The sequence below is a fragment of the Citrus clementina genome, unplaced genomic scaffold (genome assembly GCF_000493195.1).
Source record: "Citrus clementina cultivar Clemenules unplaced genomic scaffold, Citrus_clementina_v1.0 scaffold_5, whole genome shotgun sequence".
Taxonomy (NCBI): Eukaryota; Viridiplantae; Streptophyta; class Magnoliopsida; order Sapindales; family Rutaceae; genus Citrus; species Citrus x clementina.
Window position 1 is genome coordinate 21,135,245 of NW_006262201.1, and position 22,873 is coordinate 21,158,117.

At 32.4% G+C, this 22,873-nt stretch overlaps 1 protein-coding gene across 3 annotated transcripts; it reads right to left on the minus strand.

Moving 5' to 3' along the window:
* Nucleotides 1-8,622: 8,622 nt before the first annotated feature.
* LOC18040902 (THO complex subunit 1) lies at nt 8,623-21,429 on the minus strand. 3 transcript variants are annotated; one of them, XM_024184154.1, is made up of 21 exons: nt 21,321-21,429; nt 21,147-21,230; nt 20,962-21,036; nt 20,433-20,526; nt 19,936-20,081; nt 19,725-19,796; nt 18,094-18,166; nt 17,920-17,985; nt 17,793-17,839; nt 16,870-16,938; nt 16,591-16,716; nt 16,447-16,512; nt 16,278-16,319; nt 15,780-15,896; nt 15,586-15,668; nt 14,845-14,908; nt 14,221-14,292; nt 14,043-14,093; nt 11,066-11,125; nt 10,831-10,980; nt 8,623-8,995 (listed from the first exon to the last, which is right to left on the minus strand). In XM_024184154.1, exons 1-21 carry the CDS (start codon nt 21,321-21,323, stop codon nt 8,732-8,734), a joined length of 1,824 nt encoding a protein of 607 aa, XP_024039922.1. In that variant the 5' UTR covers nt 21,324-21,429; the 3' UTR covers nt 8,623-8,731. The 3 variants fall into 3 exon arrangements, with proteins under 3 accessions (XP_024039922.1, XP_006432406.1, XP_024039923.1); XM_006432343.2 differs by having other exon boundaries at nt 14,845-14,911; XM_024184155.1 differs by having other exon boundaries at nt 8,873-9,014; nt 14,845-14,911.
* Between the last annotated feature and the right edge of the window lie 1,444 nt (nt 21,430-22,873).

The window sequence follows — 22,873 nt, forward strand, 5'->3', positions numbered from 1 at the left end:
TATTTTGAGGATACCCTCAAAAAACAATAGGCAAACATCTGAATTTTACCATGAAGTACAAACTTTTACACACACACAAAAAAAAGGCAAGCTTTTTAATTAATTGAAACAAAAAGTCAAGTAACTAATAACAATAGCATTTTTTACAAAATACAAGAAAGTAATAAAACCAAACTTGAGTTTAAAGCTTCGATGAAAATACACATCTAGTAAATCATCTGCTGTCTAGATGTCGATCTTCATTGGAATATGGTTTGTAACATATTTGATTTTATAGAGTATCGATTGCTGTATCATAAAGTGTCTTTGCCAAAATTATTGGGTGTTACAACTTTTGAAATGAAGCTAAGCACACATGAAAAAGAAAACAATGAAGCTAAGCATTAAGAATGAAAATGAGTTACTATTGCATCAGTTTTCCCCAGCTTCGAAGCATTGTATCACTCCGCATTTTGGATGCACAATGTTTTGTGCAATCAGTCACTATGCATCAACATTTTTAAGATTTAAAAACCATAAATTGCTCTATTTACGTGACTACCCTACATCTAGGCGATGATATGTCAATATATAGATAGATTCTTTCCAAGTGTAGCAAAGCCAAACCTCAAGGGAGCTATCCAAAAATTACCCCTTACAATATTATGTCAATGAATTATTGAAAATAACTATATTTAAAAATAAATTGAAGTTTATACTTTTAAAAAGTCATTTTAGCATGCCGTGATTAAAAATCACGACATCAATACCGTATTTAAATACAAATTATGTAAATGAAACTATCATAAAACTTGTAAATCAATATTAAGTGTAAAATAAAGCATAAATCATGTATAGAACATAAGACTCGTCAATGGAAGGTAAAATAAATAAATTAATATAGGGTAAATTTGTGTATCAATGACAAACAAAACAAAGACTTGAAAATAATATAAAACTGTAAATCAACACTAAGTGTCAAATAAAATATAAACTAAGTAAACAAAACATAATACTAATAAATGGAAGGTAAAACGAATAAATTAAGATAAAAAACTTGTAAATAAATATTAAGTGTAAAACAAAACATAAATTATGTAAATGAAATATAAGACTTATAAATAGAAGGTAAAAGAAGTAAATTAATATATGAGTAATAAATTGATATATTATTGGTAAATAAAACAAAAACTGACAAATATAACATAAAACTTATAATCAGCAGTAAGTATAAAATAAAAAAAATTATGTAAATGGAACATAATGCTTGTAAGTAGAAGATAAAATAAGTATATTAATGTAAGACCAGTATATTGGTGTATTATTGGCAAACAAAACAAAAACTTATAAATATAATATAAAACTTGTAAATCAACATTAAGTGTAAAATAAAACATCAATTTTGTAAATAAAACATAAGACTTGTTAATAGAAAATAAAATAAGTAAACTAACACAGGAGTGGGAAATTGGAGTATAAAAATAATTGGTATAAGAATTAATCGAATAAGAAAGTAAAACAGGTAAATTAATATAAGAATTATTGAGAAAAATAAAAACTTACAAATATATAACAAAAACTCATTATAATAATGATTACCTTATGTATTTCTTGATTTTTTTTTCTAAATTGAATGATAATATATTGGGGGGTGGGGCTATTTGAACCCACTAATTTACTCAATAAACCCACTTTTAAAAATAATTTTTTATCATTAAAATACCCCTAAATTAAATTACAGTTATGGACACTAGAATATAATTATAAAAAAAACATAATTTTTACTCTTTAAACCCATCTTTATATTCAACATAGTTTTATAGAACCCTAATCAAATTTTCATTAAACCCTGATCAATCAAGAGGTGAGATTCTTCTCTCAAGCCATATATATTGTTAAATAGGCACATGTGAGTTGATTCAGAGCAACAAAATTAATTGTTATTGATTTGATGGATATTGATTTTATGGAGGAACAAAATAATATTGACAATCATGAACAGGTACGATTTTTTTTTTATATTTGATTTTTTACCCTTTTTCATTCAAAATTGACAGACAATGTTGATAAATTTTCCCTTTGTTTGAATCATGAACAAAGTTGGCTGTTATTTGACTTTTCGTCTCATTGCATTAATTTTCCCTGTGCACTTGATGCTTTCAGTTTCAGAGAGGGATTGGCTACAATTTTTAAACTAAACAATTTCATGCAGGTGGGTCACCACGTTATTCCACCAAGCACCACATCATTAAAAACTAGTTCCTCGTTGATTATCTTGCTTTCTTTTTCCAAATTATGGTTTTAGAATTACAAGAATAACGAATCGTGCTTTAATCCCTTTTTGTTTATTGAAAATTTTCTCTGTGTTATGCATTGAACTTTGCCTTTAATTAGTTTTTGGTAGCCTCGTAAATAGTAGCTGATGTATTTATATCTTATTGTATTTGAATTTGCCAAAATAAATTAGGTTCCTAATGCGTCACCAACAATTGCCTCTGCAAGTTCTGATATTTATGGAGCTGCAGTTTTGGATGCAAGTGAGCAGCATAAAGCACAGATGGAGCCAGTCGCTTCTGAACATTATTTTAACTCATTTGCTGAGGTTCACTTCTTTTAATAGTTTGTTTTGGTAACTTTATGTTTCTTCTGAGAGTAACTATTATTTTCACCGATCTAATACTAAGAAAATATATCGTTTTAGTTTGGTCTTTATGTGTCATATAAAACTAATTTTTTAAATGTAGTTTGTAGTTTTAGTAATTACATTTTATTATATACAGGATAATGTTTCCATCAAATCTACGAATTATGATACAAATTGTGTGATGGATTATAGCAGTGAATTTAGAACTCATGAGGTAACTTTAGTTTATAATTAATTTTGGATTATTTTTTACCAAATTTTATTTAACTTACATGAGATTTCTTTCTATCTAGATATTTAAGAGTAGAGAAGCAATGATTCAGTGCACTCGTAATGTCGGAAAGAAAAATGGTATAATGGTTGTTATCAAGAGATCTGAAGTGGGTTGTGGTGGTAAAAGAGCAAGGATCTTTTTTGGTTGTGAGAGAGGTGGAAAGTATGAAAAAATAAAGAAGAAAGACAACCAAAAAGATTTGAAATCGAGAATAACTGGTACAAAAAAATGCGGATGTCCTTTTAAACTAAAGGGCCAAAAGTTAGACACTCATAGTGACTGGATGTTAAAGGTAATGTGCGGAGTTCATAATCATCCAATTGCAAAACATTTTGAAGGGCACTCATTTGCAGGGCGATTAACTGCAGAAGAAACATCAATATTAGTTGACATGTCAAAAAATATGGTACGACCAAAAGATATTTTAGTCACTTTGAAAAAAAAAAGATCCATTTAATGTTTCTACAATGAAGTCAATATACAATGCACGACAGAGATATAAGGTGATTGAGATGGCTGGCAGATCACAAATGCAACAACTTTTGAGTAAGTTATCTGAACATAATTACATTGAGTGGCATAGGTGTTATGACAATACAGATATTGTTAAAGACTTGTTCTGGGCACACCCTAAGAGCATAGAGTTATTACGTTCATTTCCAAGCGTTTTGCTAATGGACTGTACTTATAAAGTCAATAAATACTATCTTCCTTTATTTGATATTATAGGAGTGACATCAATTGATATGACTTTTAATGTTGCTTATACATATCTTAGTTCTGAGCGGGAAGATAGCTACACATGGGCATTAGATAGATTGAGGGGTTTAGTGGACAATGATTTTTTACCTAGGGTCATTGTCACTGATAGAGAGTTGGCTTTAATGAATGCCATTGAGAAAATATTTCCTCGTGCAAATCATTTTTTATGTAGATGGCATATTAGTAGGAATATTATGGCAAACTGCAAGAAGTTATTTGCAGCAAATGATAAGTGGGAGAAGTTTATAATGAGTTAGAACTTATTGGTGTTATCTTCAAATGAAATTGAATTCATTGACCACCTTAAAACCATGCAGAGAGATTTTGCATCTTTTCCGGCAGTGATGGAATATGTAACAAATACATGGTTGAACAAGTATAAAGAAAGATTTGTTTCAGCATGGACAGATAAAATTATGCACTTTGGAAATTTAACAACAAACAAGTATATAACATTTTAATTTTACCAATAACTTATTGGTTTTACTTATTAAATTTATTCATTATTATTATTGTTGTTATTAGTTTTTTTGTTAATATTATCTTTTTAATAGGGTTGAAAGTTCACATTCAAGGTTAAAGAAGTATCTTTCCACAAGTCAAGGAAACTTTGAGACATCATAGGCAAAGATACACAATTTACTTGAGCTGCACATACAGATATTAAAGCATCATTTGAGAAAAGTTTGACAGTTGTTCAACATCAATTCAAGCCTACAGAATTCAAACATATTCGAGGCTTCATCTCTATAACTGCATTAAATATCACCCTTAGTGAGCTGAAACGTGCTATTTCTATTGGGGTCGACCGCTCTGCATGTGGGTGTGTTATTCGCCAAACACATGGTTTACCATGTGCTCAAGAGATTGCAGAATACAAAAGAGAATGTCAGCCTATTCCACTTGAGAGAATTGATCTTCATTGGAAAAAACTTGATTTAGTGGCTGTTACTCAGAAGCAAAAGGTGGAGTTAAGTTGTCAACCAGAGTTTGAGTTAATTGCTAACCGGTTTAATGAGAGTTCGATTGAAATCCAGTTAGATATTTTGAAAAAATTGAAGGAGATAGCCAATCCTGGGTGTACCTTTCTTTTAGATCCAAAAGTGAAGACAAGAACACGAGGTCGACCATCTATCAAAGTCGATACTTCTACTCGTCGCGACCCATTTGCTTTTGAGATATCATTATCTGGCCAAGAAAGTTGTTCACTTAATGTGAAGAGTAATTCAGTTACAACTGCTAAATCAAAAGTTGAGGTTAAACGTAGAGGAAGACCGAAAACAAAGGTAACACAAATTTATGCTTAAGTTATTTAATAAGTTATTTAATTTAATTTTTTTATTATACATAATACCTATATTTGTAGGTTAACAAGAGCACGCCAGTCAAGTCAATTACTTTTATTGATGAATTTAAGCTTGGATTACAATCATATATTCATCACATTAAAGATGTTGTAGCTGATGGTAACTGTGGTTTTAGAGCAATAGCTGACTTAATAGGCTTGGGCGAGGATGGATGGGTACAAGTGAGGAAAGATTTACTAAATGAGTTGTACTCTCACTTAGATGATTATTTCAAATTATACGGACCTGAAAGAGTGAATGAGCTTATTCACGTCCTTTCATATTATGAGAATTGGCCAGCATCGTCTGATCGATGGATGACTATGCCTGACATGGGTCATCTTATAGCATCGTGCTATAATGTTGTCTTATTCCACTTGTCCTCAATACAATGCCTTACATTTTTGCCTTTGAGATTTGAGCCAGTGCATATACTATCTCGCAGAAATATTGCTCTTGGCTATGTATTTGGCAATCATTTTTTTGAGGTATAATTTATTATTTTATTAATTAAATGTTGTTCCATTTATAATTTACAATTATTAATTATCAGCTTTTACAGGTTTTTTTAACACCAGGTCATCCTATTCCACCTATTACACCTGATTGGGGCACATATCATCACCCTATCGCAAATGGATGAGAGACTTCATATGCTTTTCAAATACAACATTTTAGAGAAATTATAAGTCCTAAGGTGGCTACTATAGATAGAATAATTTTAAACAATTGACTCTATAATACTATTCATATGTTTATTTATTTATTTTTGCTTTAATGTTGACATGTCATTCGCGTTGTTCTTCCGGCTCAATGTTCATGGATATGGATGATGGATATGATTCGTTTGGGAATGACCCCTCACTCAAAATTGTTTAATTGAGTTTTAAAAAAATCATCTCTTTCTTTTTTTTCTCCTAGCAACCAAAACAACTCAATTTGACACAACACAGTCAAATGGCTAATCTTATCTTCAAATGAATTGTGGTTACATGCAAGTTCAGAATTCTTCTTTCTACAATATGCTATGAGGAAGTAGAACTAGAATTGATTTTTATTAGAATGAGTGGTGGAATTTGAAAGCAATGCAAGGCAACCTAGTCGACGGAGTCGGTCCATTTTCGACAACAAAAGTCGTGGCTAGCCCCCACGGCAAGTGCACGTCCAGATGGCAGTGCATGAACCATACACCTGTAAATTCAAAAATCAAAGAAAATAATAATGCACGTCCACTATTACCTCTTTGATACATGCAGCTCGGTGGCTGAAATGTTTAAAGGCTTCAAGGGCATAGAACTAATTGAGCTGAGAATAAAAATATGCCAGCTTTTACTGAATATTTACATAGATAATCTGTACTTAATGCTTGGTTTATTTGATGCTTTTTTTATTATTTTTTTCAGGTACATCTTTAGAGTTTTTCTTCCACGCTCTGGAGAGAATCGAATCCTATCTTTCATATTTTGTTTTACTGATAGAAACCACTCAATTAGTGTATGGTTTATTATTCACTCAAAATTGATTATTAAATTTCCAATTAATAATCAATTTCCAATCTAATGGGTTTATAAATGAATGTTATGGGTTTAATGAGTAAAATCACTATTATTATAAAAACTAGATTTAGAAAGGACATATTAGGTATTTTAGTGGGTTTACTGAGTAAAATTTAAAATTTTAAAATTTAAAGATGGGTTTATTGAGTAAATAGGTTTATTGGGTAAATTGGTGGATTCAAATAGCCCCACCCTAGATTGGGTTTATCTAATACATGTGATAATATATGTGAAATGTTATGCAAGATAAAACTTATTATCAAAATTGAATTTTTAAAGACTATTCTTTTCATATTTTTCAAAGTTGTTTTAAGAAACGGTGATTTTGCATCCTTCTAAATCTCCTTAACAGTAAATTCAAATGATATTTAAATATAAGTAAGAAGTAAATTTTAAACTAAATGAAATATATATAAAACAAAAAATTAGATCCAATTTTATTGAAATATCATATATATCTATTAATATAAGAATATCTTTTTATTTTGTATTGGCTTGATCCACATCAAGAAAAATAATTTTGCTTAATTAACTTGTGTAGTAAACAATACTATGATAGAAAATGAAAAAAAAATTATGAATGTCATAAAATGTAAATAGAATTTATGGTTGAACCAATTTAATAAAACTTATTCCGATTGTTTTCAATATAATTGTTTTTTTTTTTTTCAATTGATGAGTGACTTTTTTCTTTATTTAATTAGATGAAATGAATAAGCTATTCTTTGTTTAATGAAAGTCTAATATTAATTTGTTAGTTTTATGTTATTTTTACAAGTGTTTGTATTGTTTGTAATTTTAAAACACTAATTTATCACTGTTATATTAATTTATTTGTTTTACCTTCCATTTATTAATTTTATGAGTAATTTAAAAAAATTATGTTTATCATGACATTGATGCCGTAATTTTAATATGGTATCATAAAATTTTCCACTTTGTTAAAACATAAATTAAAATTTGTTGAATTGAAAATTACTTCGAACTCTTAAATGTTTTTTAAAAGGGTGAGGCTAAATGTACTATGTTTTTTAAACGGGTGAGACTAAATGTACTCTAAAATTTACTCTGAACGCTCTTAATTTTATAAAATATTTTTATTACATAAATATCCTTAAATCAAATTATAGAAATACATACATTACCCGGCCTTTTAAATAATTGGATAGAAAACAAAAGCATAATAAGAGACTATTTTACCCACCTTATTTCACGATACCATAGTTTATTCTTTACCCACAATAATCTTCAACAAATTCTCCATTTTTTTTTTCGGTCTCAGTGTCCCTCATACAAATATGTTACCACACATCAAACTAGTTTGCCAACTTTATTTTCAAAACTCAAATGTTATAGTACTGTTGTGTAACAAGAACTCATTGTTTGAGAATTTCTTTAATTTTTTCCTGAATGGTAAAAGATATGAGCCAAAGCCACATTTTTTCCCTTTTGGGAATTCTGGGGTTTTTATGATGAGCTCTTACTAAATCACAAATTAGATTTCTTTCCTCCATATTTTGGAGCCCATTTTTTCGCCAAGCCATATAGGCATGATTGTAAAAGATGAGAGAAACGAAAATGGTTCATATTTGGAACTTTGGTAATTTTAAAACGGAATTACAAAGAGTACTCAAAGTAAAGTTTTAATTTTTAATTTAAAAAAATAAGTGTTACGAAATAATTTAGTATTCCGAGTACTAATCAGAGTCCGTAGACCTCCACCCATTTCAAAAACTATTGAGCTATTAACTCGTTTTTAACAGTGGACACTGACATTTTAATTATTATTTTTAATTTATTTTTGGCATTTTTAAACCAAATACTAACCTTTCCATAATCTCAATTAGATATAAAGAACAGCCAGCTCGGTCGGTTTGGTTCAATTTTGGTTTTCTAAACCAAACCATACAGATAATGCAGATATTTGAGCCACTATTTTCACTCTTCGTCCAAACCAGTGTTTGATAAGTTATGCCACACGGCACAAAAAAGTTTTCCAAAATTTCAGGAGACGCAATTATGCAAACTCTATATGGTAACTACAATAACACCTTTTTTTTCTTTTTTTTTCCTTGCTTTTCCAATTAGAGCTCTAACAAATAGCATTAGCATTTTCCTTAACAGTATTAGTTAAGCATTTTGCATTTGGAATTTTAATTATTCTCTCATCTCACCCAACTGCTTCTAAATCAACTTCTGCATCTGTCTCTCCATCCATCATCCCAGCATCTGCTTCTGCGTCTGCATCCAATTGGCCAGCCTCTTGTCCCATATCAGTGTCAGAACTCTGCTTCTGATGTTCATCTGGTGTTGCAGTACCACTTTGGGAAATATTGCCAGTTCCAGCTGTAACATCAGTTTCCACTGGAGTTGCTGATGCTTCGAGATCAGCTCTGATACCGTCCCCATCATTTTCACTCGCAGATGCTGCAATCTGAAAGAAAACATCCCAACTAGAAACTTAATTAAATTAAATATTACAATCCTCCCAACCACGACCCCTAACCTCAAACTTTAACCAAAAATCCCAAAACGTTGGTTTGATAGAACCACAAGAAACAAAAGGCACTTCAAGCTAAAACAAAAAAATTACTATAAGAAAAACACAAAGAAAATCAGATCATATGAGATTCTAAGATTGATCGGCATATCTCATCAAAAACAAAAAGTGATGGTCATATAAAAATATTCTGATATTTAAGAGTTGTGCACTATCAACCTGTAGTATTGCTACTTGAGACTATCAATTTTCAGCCTTTTCCTCTCGCCTTACAAACTAAAATCTAGCACGTTTCACTAGATCAAAAACTTCTCACGTCCTCCTTGCGATACCCCAACCTTACCACATCAAGCTGAGCCTTTAAGGAAGAGAAACTTTCACAGCAATAAAGTTCGAGCACAGAACATGCTTTAGATATGATATGATAAATGTGGCTATCTAGGTTGAGGCAACTGCAGAGTACAGGCACATACAAGAAAAATAGCCCGAAATTTTCATGCAAGCATAAAACTAATTCAAAGAGAATGTTTTGGAAGACACGGAGAGCCCTTTTTTTTTTCCCTCTTTAGCCCCACCCATGGTAGTTGGGGGAAAGATTTTAAGAAGCCACATATCCAATACAGTAAATGAATCGAGTTCAGCTGAGTATGAGGTTTCTGAAGTTCAGCTCAATAACAAGAAATGCTGCTGATCTTAAAATGGTAAGCATAAGCAAAATCAAACATTAGAAAATTGTATTATATTGATTGATAATTAGAAATGAAAATATACTTGTTAAATTCAGAGTTCATAAAGATGAGTTACTAACAGGAAGCAGTAAAGGTCTACATTTTTCTTTTTTGTTAAAAAAAATAATAAATAAATAAATAAAAGGAAAGGGATATCTAAAAGACTAACAGGCCATTTAATTAGAATTAGCAGTCAATCGTAATGAATTGGATATGATCATTGATTCATTAAAACAAATTAAAATTTAACTTATCAAGTAACGCGGATACAATTACATATCAAGCCTAAGTGAGGGAACCTACAATTTACATAAAACCCGTTAGCAAAAATCATGAACTGAAAAATATATCTGACTTACCCCTTTTGCACACAATTGAACTCAAGCAAACATCTAGAGGCACGGACCACAAATGGAATAACTAGCTTGGATAATTTTACATGTCTGTGTACATATGAGTCCCTTGTACTCCAGCTATTGACCCTTGAACTTGTCAATTGTTATTCAAAAGTTTTAGCTTATAAGAAAAAGTTCAACAGCAGTACGTCACTTCATCTCACATGCAGAATGGAATTTCATTATCAGACTTGTCATGCAGATATAAACACACAATATACAACAAATACAGCTCAATTTGGTCTGTGACACATTTCATTAATAAAAATAGGGATTTAAACAAAGGACTCCTAGTAACCTAGCTTTAATATTAATGTTGAAACAAAATTAATACCAGAACCTACAAAATTAATACCAGAACCTCATAGGAAATGGCCCAAAAATAGTTATGCTCTAACAAATGCATGTGCATTACCATTGGACCTAAGAGCAATCAGTAGCATCCAACAAATTTCATTTATAAACATCAAAATAAAAACTTCAGAGTGAAAGGATTATTTTGGCTTGAAGAGATAAAACTTGGAGTTGATGAAAGAATCGAAGCCAATCCCCAATTAGCAACTGAGGGTATCTCAAAATTTCTTGCTTATTAAAATATGTAAATAAAAGAATTGAGGATTTGAAAGCCAAATGTTGGCTTAGATACCTGATTTTCTTCAGCTTGAGATGGAGCAACCTTTGAATCTTCCTTTTTAGCACGTTTGGATCTGTCATTTGCTTTACCTTCGTATCTGGACCGGACATGAGGCGGCAAAAGTTCTAGTGGCACAACTCCTTCAATACCATGGTCAGTAAACTGCAATGATATTGCCATAAGTTTCATTAAGCTGACACAAACCAAATCATATATTAAAAAGGTCTTCGTTGACAACTAATCATACTCTAGAAAACCCATCCAAGTCCTGGCGAGCTGAAAATCGGAGACCTTTCCAGCAATAAACCTGCACAAGATTACAAGAAATTACTCACAAGTTTATATGCATACTGTAGTGAGAAGACGAACATAAGTAGTTAGTAAGAGGGGACCAGCCATCGATCTGTCCTACTATGATCAAAATAAAAAATTTTCATGCTTTACAACAAAAATGCGACCACACCTTGGAACATGGCAAATTTCAGAGGAATCAAAAATCAAAAGAAACACATTCTGTGGATATAACATCAGAAATTTGCATTTTTGCATAGCGACCTAACTTGTCTAAACTTCCAACTTCTGTTATAATCATGTCTCATCTACAGCAGCTACAGGTCCACAGTTTAGGTGGTTTGCTAGCAGCCAAGACAATCTTAGATACCAGATGAACCAATCTTAGAACAGAAAACAGGTTATTAAAAAGTTTTATAGAAAAAATGTTATTAAAAGTTTTATCTGCAGCATACTTGTTCAACAACTCTTTACTTCCAAGTCAGAAAGGAATTTCTCCCCACAAGGATCCTCCAAACTCCTCTTAGTTCCCACGAGTACTATAATTTATTATAGGGTTACTAAACTATAATCTGTTCTTTGTTGAACACATTAATCTTTAATCTTCGCATTTTAAGGACAGATTTACAATGATCACACTCACAAGAACCATTATTGCAATATTGCTGAATATATGAATCTGAAGAGGATGGAACATGATCTTCATAATCAGATTTTGAACCATCTGAATCAGATCTAGAGTGATCTGTTAGCAAACTTGCATGAGTTGCCTTTTAGGGCCTTTGTCTAAATTAAGACTATTAATTTTAGCCTCAGCTTTGTAGTTATTATTGTAATATCCACTTTTACCACACTTATAACAAGTGGGTTGGCCTCTTGACTTTTTAGGTCTTTTCTTAGCAAGCTTAGCCTATTGCTTAGGTTCAGACTTCTTTTGATATCTCTTTTTAGAGTATCGCTCTGTTCTCCTATGAGGAGCATTTTGTTGAGGCTTCTCAGATTTTCTCCAATTAACACTTTTCAGGTCTTCATACCTAAATTGTTGGCAGAAATCACCTAGAGCTTGTTTCACAGTAACATTCTGTTTCTCAAGCTGTCTTTTCAGCTTAAAATCACTGCAGAGATTAAGACCTTCTGCGACAACCTCTGCTGCTAGTTCTCCATAAATATACTGAGAAAAAGGAATCATACCATTATGTTTTTGATGAAGTTTAGTATGTACCTCATCAACAAATAGGGTTGGGAAGCCACAAATAAATTTTTCTTTCCAGAAATCATTCTGTCAGTCATCTCTTTGAAAGAATTTTGAGAAGAATACATCTTTATACCACCTAAAGTCTGAGAGAGTAGGATAACATAGATTTATTAACTGCTCAAATTCTTCTGTCTTGCTAAATACCAGTGGAGCCAACGAATTGCAGTAGAATTGTGTAGATTAATGTATCAACAGCATCAGACTCAGTACTGGTTATCATTTTACCACTAACCACTAGGTCCAGCCTCGGTTTCGGGCCGTCTTGCGTTTAAGACATAATTTCTGTTTTCTTGAGACAAATAGTGATCCCACCAAGCTTGAAGTTGGTCGACAAACCCAAAAACAATTGCAACTGCAATCTGCTCACTGGAATACCTTTGTTTCTACAGGCGGTTGCAAACATTGTCATATGCTTGAGGATTTTGATGATTTGATATTCATACAAACCATCAATATTCCATTCAACCACACTCCTACCATTATATGTTACCATAGTAGGTTATCATTGTCTTCAATTTCAAGATTTACTGGTGATGGCCTTCTTTAGTATGCCTTTGCCGTAAAAGTTGGTTGAGGAGTTAAATTTCACTTTATTGATATTTTAATCAGCTTGCTCATTCCTGAACTCTTTTAAGGCATGTTCTAACTCAAATAGTTCCTCATTAGAGAGATTAGTTAAATCTTCTGATAAAACATTAATCTGTTTTTGTTACTAAAATGCCCTTAGTTACAATTATATATTTGTTCACAAACAAAATAAAAAGTAAATATTTTCAAATGACATGCATGCATGTTTACTATAAATACTATTACCATTATTATTATTATAATGTTAATTGTTACTATTATTATCATAATTATTATAATAATTATTACTATTATGATAATTACAATTATTATATTACTATTAATATTATTATTACTATGATAATAGTTATAATAATAATTATTACTATAAACAACAATATTTATATTATTTAGTATTTAAATGGGATAAAAATAAATTTTTGATTTCTTTAACATTCCCCTGTTTTCATTCTCCCTGGGAACGGGATTCCTATATTCCCAAATTTGTGGGCCGCACCCAAAATCCATTCTCATTTTCTTATATTTTTAGCAAGTAAACACTATCAATAATTCCCTAGAAACACACCATCAGTTTATTAGGGAATGGGGTGGGGAACGAGGGCCAATTTAAATGAGGTGGGAAATGGAGGAGGCCTCCCACCCCCACCTTGCCCATTGCCTCCCTAGTTTAGTGGGCAAATATACCCTAGAGACAGCCTTTTAATTGCCTATTATATTTATTTTTTTTGTCTAAAATATACAAAATTTTAAATATCCAAGTATATTCACATTTGCTACCATTTGCAATGTTTACATTACCTTCAAGAAACATTGCCTTCTCTACCTTCCAGAAGCAATACAGCCAGAAAACAATGATGTCCACATATGCCACTTTAATATTATTTATATTGGTTCCCTTGCACTCTTTCTACTATCTTTATGACATAATATTCCCTCTGCTTCCCAGAAGCAACACAACCAGAAATATTTAAGCAAATAGCTACAAACATGTCATATGACTTTTGTTATTATTGTAACTTGCATAAAAAGAAAACCAACTCATAAGCAACATCACATAGAAGAGTAAGAACATTCAATAGCCAAAACTTACCCGGCTGTTTTTGTGGTGATATTCAGCTTCTATTCCTGCAGATGGGTCCATCTGTAATTTTAAAAAGGAAGACATTACGAATATAAATCGCTTCGTACAATAAGTTCTTACATCTTCTGCCAAGGGAAAAAGAAAGCATTACGTAGAAAAGAATTCAGGAACCATGATAGATGCTTACATCTTCAGCCAAAGGTTTCCAATATTCAGTGATGGCAGGAGTTCTAACACGTTGAGGATCGGTCAAAGCATTCTGGACACAGTACAAAGATATTCCGAACAAAACTATTGTCATATAAAGTTAATGTCATGAAACATTAGAAAAATTTTTTGATGAACATGAAATATGAGGTTTTTTTCCCCTTAGATACCTACAGTTAGTTATAAAAAACAACATGCTTTCTTCTTGTTTTGGGCACATTGGTCACTTTTCTTTTGGGCAAATCCTCATTTTACTCCATATAAATTTATAAATTTATAGAGCTTTTTTTTTTTCAAAGAAAAAGGAAAATGATAAAAAAGGGTACCCTACTCCCCCAACAAAAGATCTCATTATCTCAACCTAAAGGTAATCCCAAACCACCCCATTACTGAATTTGTAAAGGCCATAGACCGCTTGATGACTAATGCCCCACTAATTAATAATCCAAACAGCCGAGTAGGCGATGCAATGACAGTTTTACAATTGAAAAAAGGAGCACCAGGGTTTTCAATTATCTAACAGGGAGTAAGTTCCACAAAAGAATGTTTTGGAGGCAAATTCTTGCCAGTCAAATAATTGCGGAAGTACTAAACAGAGATATACCGGATTTTGATCTGCCCATTTCCACAACTGAGAGAGTTCTTTATTCCCAAGTCTCCACCTTGGCCTACTGAAGGAGCAACATCAAAGATATCTCAATAAAAATTAAAGATGGAGAATATAAACTTAATCAGCACTGCATCAATCAAAATGAACTAGAAACAAAAATCAATTTCGGAAAAAAGATGGATAGAACCCTATAAAACTTTTAATGCATAAATGAGGGAAAATAGAACTTCAACATGCAGATACGTTTGTTTGTATGTATTACTTAGTAAGCCAATGGAATTTGAACCTTGTCCATACTCCCCTTTTCCATAAGCAAAACATGGGTTCAAACCTATAAACAGATTTGTAAGGGCTTGCTAGTCACAGGGTGAAGGAGGATACGGTAACATTAGATCCCAAATACTATTATTAGGCATTACATTTTGTCTTAGAGAACATCAAGATTTTACCAAGTGATTTTCAATGTCAACCTAGTAGAACACTAATAAATGATTAGTACATCTTTAGGTAATAAAAGCTTCAGCTGGTTTTACTGCACTATTGATATATAAGAAGATTGCACAACTTTAAGTATAATGCCAATGCTTTGGATATGGCAAAAGGACATCTTATACAGATAAAGATAATGTCTTTCTATTCTCTGTCCTAAATATTCTTTCCAAAGCATATGAACTTCTAAAGTAAATTATAGTCATAGCAGCAGCATAGAACTATTAATCCACTGATTTCCTATACCGTTTTTTAGGTCCATCTTGAACTGCTTTCTTCTCCATAGATTGCTTTTCAAAAGGTGGACAGCCATCACGTTTCCACCACACCTAATAGCACAAAGATTTCAAACAAATTGAGCTGGAATATGTTCATGACAACAACAAAGGGAATACATAGAAACAAATAAGAGAGTAAGTCAGAGAAGAGCTTATGCATACCCAATTCTTTTCACGTTCCAATATATGCTCAATACTATGAAGAAAATCCTTCCCTTTAGGCGGGGTCATTTCAAGCAGTTTCTTTACTCGCTCTTCACAAGACTTCATTTCTTCTTTCTATAATCACAAACAGGCAATATTCACAATTTTATACATGTGCTTATCTACTTGTCTACATCTGGAGGAGAAAAATAACACATATGGAACGAGAACATTTCACCTTTCTGCTATAAATTAACAATACAAGTAATGCTTGATCAAATGCAGCCATCTATTTGTCAGAACTCAGAGGCAGCTAATCTGAGCATATCTCTCTATCTGAGGAATGCTCTAGTTGGCATTGCCCATCTTATGAAGGATGTGCCAACATGGTGCACTGGTGCATGTGTGTACAGAATAAACTTTAACCATCACAAAAATAGGTATTTCCCAATTAAATTTTGACCTTTTTCTGAGAAAGGAAAAGGAAAGAAAGAAAGGAAAGAAAAAAAAAATTACCATGCTTTCAGATGGCAAATCTTTGTCATTTTTTCCAGGGGCCTATGAAAATAAAATTAAAAGAAAGAATATTAAAACGAATTAAATACCATTTAATCAACTACCACAGAGAGATGAGGCGGTGAAGGCATGTATAAAGTTTCAAATTTAGAGCCACAGCAATCATTACCTTTAGATAATCAAACAATATGAGGCACTGCACAAGAACATGTCGTCTAAAGCTCGGATCTTTCAACTGCAGCCAAGGGGGAAAAGCAAATAAACCAAAATATTCTATATCAATTTGTTTTCAATAGTTGTCAACATCTTTTACCTCTAAACCCATTAATTTACTGCTGGTAAGATACTTTATATTGAAAGTTGCTGCCTCTTCCTCCAAAACATTTGCATCTCCCACTTCATCACTCAAAGGCTGAGCATCAAAAGTGTTCAACACAACCTACACATTTCAAGAAAACAATTGGATTTGAGGGACAAAACAGCCAAAATAAAATGTAATATTTTCTGGGTCACCAAAAATAAAATAATTAAAGAAATAATGCTGCATCAAAACTAAGTAACAGCAAAAATAATTTGCAAATAAAAGGAATACCATTAAACTGGATGTGAATTTCTGCCATTTTGTTGGAGCAAGGGTCAGAGCAGGGTTACAAAAGTATTCCTGAAAACTCAGAACCAAATTCATGGAGAAATTTAGCTGTTGTATGACAACCTCTTCTATATTATGTATTCCATAAAAGCTTTATAAATGAAACAATGCCGATTGAGGTTTGAACATCTGCATTAAAACCCGATCGTTCTGAATGGTGCATAACATACAATCACAGGCAACCATGTCTTGCTTCTTTATTTTGATTAATTGGGAGGCAGCTATGGTCTAACATCATTTGGGCTTAAAGAATTGTTGAACTTACCCTCTTTTATTTACATTTCCTACACTTGATATGCTGCTTCTGTTTCGACCAAAATAAACATACAATCACAGACAAAATGTGGACATACATACCTCCTACTGAAAGACATTATGATAATAGTGGAGTAAAATGCACTTATTATGAAGATTTTAATATTGGCTACGTCCAGAAACCTATGTAACGCAGTCATTCATTATAAATGATAAGTCCACCTGATGAACACATCAACAAGAAGCTAACATAACATGCACGAACGGACAGAAACCTCAGTATTCACGAAGACAACCGTTTAGATTAACCACCATGATCTATGCATATTCATATAAAGGGGAAAACAAATAAAATTTCACTAAAGCCAAACAGCTGACACATTTACAATTTAACATCAGATCACATTCACCATTTAAATTATGTGTATTAGCAGCACTAGTAATCTTCCTCTTGCATCCACCATTTATTTATAACAAGGAAGAATCACATGATTTTTTCTCAGAAACACGATAAAATTACAATGCAGGTTAATATAAATAGCAACACTGTCCACATTTAATAATAGGAACACTCTTTTCTTTCATTAACCACAGTTCCAAGCGTAATTTACCTGTAAACTCCAAAACGTTTTATAGAAGTTGAAATCAACAGGAATGCCTGAAAAGAAAAACCATAACACTAGGAGACCGTCCCTGTAGACAGTTAAATAAGTGAATGCAATCTGAAGTTGTGTTTACCATCAGGTGGGTCTTTTTCATATTTGGTCTCATTTGACGTATTAAAGACTCCCTTTATGTTCACAGCTGCAATAATTAATCAAAAAGACAAAATAACACAAATCCCCAGCAAGAGAAATATGAAAAAAAAAAACACAAAGTTCAAAAAGATTAGGATTGAACAGAAACAAGTACCTGAACGCTCAGACAGTGGAAAAAAGTGAGCCAGAAACATGAGGATTCGTCCGCAAAACACTACATCATTTGCCTATAAAGTTGAATTCAAATGCATTAGCACAAAGAGTGCATTCATAATGACACGACCAAAAAATTCTTAAGTTAATTGTTCATACTAAAATAGCTATATAATTCTGAATTGCAGTAGACAGTAGCGCCCAAAATTTATCTGTGATAGTTCAAAAAGCAATACCACGTAAAGGAACCCAAAAATAACAAATATATTAAATATTCCAAAAATATAAAACTATCAAACACCAAAAAAGGTATCATTATATCTATACAACCTTAGTTTAACAGAAAGAACTAAATAGCAGTTTGGCTTCTTCATTAGTTTACAGCAACATTATTGACATTCTGCTCCGACTAGAAGGTTGTATAATTTTAAATTCTTAGAATCATATTCCATAATAGAAAATAGCAAGGACCACGACTGAAAACTTTCAGCCATCACAATCCCTCCCTCTAAATGGTCACAAAGTCATTAACTAGATAGACTTCATGAATCTTTTCAACGAAGGAAATGCCTTTCTTAATTTTGGAAGAAAGCTAAGGAAATTTTTTGTTCTTTCACAGTTTCAATGTTGTAATCATCTAGAGATATGAGAACAGTAGACAAAAGAGAACTCACAAACTTTGAATTACAATTACTTTCCACAACTCTTGGTTATTTAAAGAGCGTTCTGAAGCCGTTATTCCCCATAAGCTATGTATCCAGTATTCTTCAATATGTCATTACTGTAAGTATCTTGCTCACCCTATTGTGAATTTCAAAAGTCAATAACATCATTCTATGTTTATTATCAAACTAATGATAGTAGAAAACTTCAGCGCAAAAACAGTAAACAAATCATTTTATTCATATTTTCTTCTCTCTGTGGTCATAATTGGAAAAAAAAACTACAGTTATCATCTTACGTATATGTATATTTCAGTACAATAACTCTTCTTTTTATTATTATATGGACTTGTGTTTTGCACATATGTGGATAGAGAAAGAAATTTGCAATATTAGATCACTCTACACAAGTGGCAGCTTCAGTTCTACAACAAATGCTACCAATGGCAACTTCAGCGCCACTTTTAAGTGGCAGCGGTATGCCGGAGAGGTGACCAAGGTCAAAAGTAGAGACAAAGACAGACAGACAGAGAGAGCAGAAAGAATATAATAGTAAGTAATGTAAAAGCAGGGATTCTTATTTCAATTATGTTCTTCAATTATTTTACAAATAATAAAATTGGAGCATAACGAATATGAAAACACTTGAACTGAATCATAAGCTAAATTCACATCAAAAGGAAGTTAAAAAGAAAGAGTGACAGAGCTGGGCAGCACCTCCTAGCAAATGCTAGGGCAAACATGTCCTCTCAAATTTCACAATGTCAAAAGTGCATTGAGACTTGAGTGTAAGCAACAAGATGCAAATAAACTATGTCAGCAGTCAAAAAACTTTTACCAGCTTGTGGGATCACAATGCCACTTTATCAAGGGAGACAAGCGAAAGACAAATAAACATTATTATAGTTTTTTCCCCCTTCCTATTAGAAGTTTAAAAAGGGAAGATGATACTCAGGTTTGACAACACTACCTTTGACAAACGACGAAGAAGTTGATTGCAAGTTCTCAACATCACAAGTTTTCCACGAGCAAACAGCTCTAACTGTATCAAATGCAATGACCAATTTCAAACCAAATCAAACAAGGTGAGGTAAGCAGGACTTGCACTATAGAGTTGAATACAGGTGAAGTAGCTGTTATACAAGAATGAAAATTACCAGGAATAATAAAATAACACGTACCTTTCCTAAAATGTCTTGTTTACTTTCTATATAACCAAAAATATCTTTGCAATTTTTCATTGTAGACATTTCTGTCAAATCTTCCAGGAGCTGAAATATCATACCACCCTCAACATGTTCTTTCTCACAAAGATACAGCACAATGTCTAAAAACCAATACCCAGGAAAGAAAAAAGAGTAAGAAAGAGAGACCATAGAATTTTAAAACTTGAATGTAATGTTAACTTAGTTAAGATTTGTGTAGAAAATGTATAAATTGAAATAGCTCCCGGAATCAATAAATCACTAGATTTCAAACGTTTGATCAGATAAACCACATGAGAACCAATAAAATTGATTTCTGCAGAAAATATCGAAAAACGTATGTAATCAACTTGTCTTTGACATATAATTTTACAGTACAGCTCACAGAAAATTCACAAATTTTCCAGTGCTTCTTTGTTCTTCATGGGAAAGAACAAATATGTTCCGAAAGAAAAGTGAAAGCATTTACAGACCTAGAAGACGCGGAATTTGAGCTTGGCTAGTTTCCCCATCATCTATTGATTGGCCATAATGCATTATCGGCTCACCCGACTGCACTGCAGATGACTGTACCAAAATGCCAAATATCAGTAAGCAAGCTAAAGGCATACTTGGGAGAGCTTATGGGATCACCAAAACTACTCTTAAATAGCCAAAAGCCCTTTTTACAACTATCCTGTAGTTTTCAGCTAAAATTGACAAAAACATTTTTAGGTATTTTAAAAGCCTTTTAAAGTGCTTTGCAAGTCCAAAAAATCACTCCAAGTGCATTTTGAAGAATAGCTTCTAAGTAAAGCAACTAAAGTGTCTGGTTAACACCCACACACTCACTTATACTTAACCAGCTAGTAATTCCATTCCACAGCAACATCAATCTCAAATATACCCATATCCAAAAGCTCTTTCTCAAGGCATTGTCAAGTACTGTAACTAATACACAAATCAATACAAATATTGAATCTCATCAAAGGCGGTTCAATAGATAAAAGTAACAAAACATACCACTAGTTCCTGAAGCAAAGTCCGAAGCATATTTTCCAATAACTGATTCTCATCTTGCGCTAACTTTGTTTGTTTCTGTGAATTCAGTTAAATTCACCAAATATATATAAATATTATGCAAAAGGAAACCTAATCGATAGAATTGTAGAAGTATTTCTTCTTCTTCTTCTTCTTTTTTCATTTACCTGAGGCTTTATGACCTCTTGGACGGTCTGAAGAGCGAAATTCTCCGGGGGACCGGCATGTAGAATTGCCCTTCTAAATACTTCCTGAAAAAATAATAATTGTAGCAAGCTCAAATGAAATGAAATTTAAATTAGAACTGAATTTCATTGATGAAGTTGGGGTTCAGGGTTTACCATGTTGCAAGATTAATCTCCAATTTCTGGAGAATGTTAAACGCAGCGTGGAGGAAGAAGAGAAACAACTGCGAACGAATTTGAACGAGCACTAAATTACTTCAATAAGCTTAGTGCTTGGTTCGGAAGAAAACATTTCGGTCGGGGGTAATTTCCACTTCACTCCCTCAAGGTTTGTTGTATCTCCACTTTAATAGAAGTATTGCTGTATTTTCAGTTTCCTCCCCTGCCGTTAGTATAGTGTTTCGTATATAGTTAGTCACTAATGGCAATTTTGTAATTGCATACTTCATAGATTATATATCCAGACAAATTTTAAAGTTTTCATTTTGATAATAGTGTTGTCACAGAAACATGTTATTATCCACCGAATAACAATAGATGCAATCTTTTATCCATTGTATTTTAACTCACAACAAAAGTCATGCTTTTCTCTTTCATCTACTGAAATCGAAGCTGCAAAAAAGCTCATAAACTTTTCTCTTTCATCTACTGGAATCGAAGCCACAAAAATCTCATAAGCTCTTTCAATTATTCTCAAATCATTTCAAGAAATCAGAAGTTGTTGTTAACAAAATGAAAAAGAGCCAATCTCAATCGATAACACCTGGGACGCATTTGACGAATCCAGCTGAATGGACTGCCATTAGCGAATATCGTCGACGACCTAGAGATCATCCAGTGCATTAGAGCCAAGGGCCAGGCAACTGCAACTTTCCCCAACTTATGTTTTTTTTTTTTTTTTTGGGCTTATAATGGTGATGGGATTAATTAAAATGCAATTGAGATGTTGTTGTTAATAGTGATGTGGATTTGTGGGATAATTTTTATACTTTCTTTTCTTAAAGTATGAAAATAGATAACACGAACTGATGTTTCAGTTAACTAAAATTGGTGTTTTAGTCAATTGTCCCCGACTTTATACATGAATATCTTTTCTTGACCTTTGCCTCTGCAAATATCGGGTAATTTCCACTTTCCTCTTCGGAGGTTTGGTGTATCTCCACTTTAATAGAAAGTATTGCTGTATTTTCAGTTTCCTCCCCTACCGTTAGTATAATGTTTCGTAAATAGTTAGTCACTAATGGCAATTTTGTAATTGCATACTTCATTGATTATATATCCAGACAAATTTTAAAGTTTTCACTTTGATAATAGTGTTGTCATAGAAACATGTTATTATCCACCGAACAACAATAGATGCAATCTTTTATTCATTGTATTTTAATTCACAACAAAACCCATGCTTTTCTCTTTCATCTACTGGAATCGAAATTGCAAAAAAGCTCATAAGCTTTTCTCTTTCATCTACTGGAATCGAAGCCACAAAAATCTCATAAGCTATTTCAATTATTCTCAAATCATTTCAAGAAATCAGAAGTTGTTGTTAACAAAATGAAAAAGAGCCAATCTCAATCGATAACACCTGGGACGCATTTGACGAATCTAGCTGAATGGACTGCCATTAGCGAATATCGACGACCTAGAGATCGTCCACTTGCATTAGAGCCAAAGGGCCAGGCAACTACAACTTTCCCCAGCTTATTTTTTTT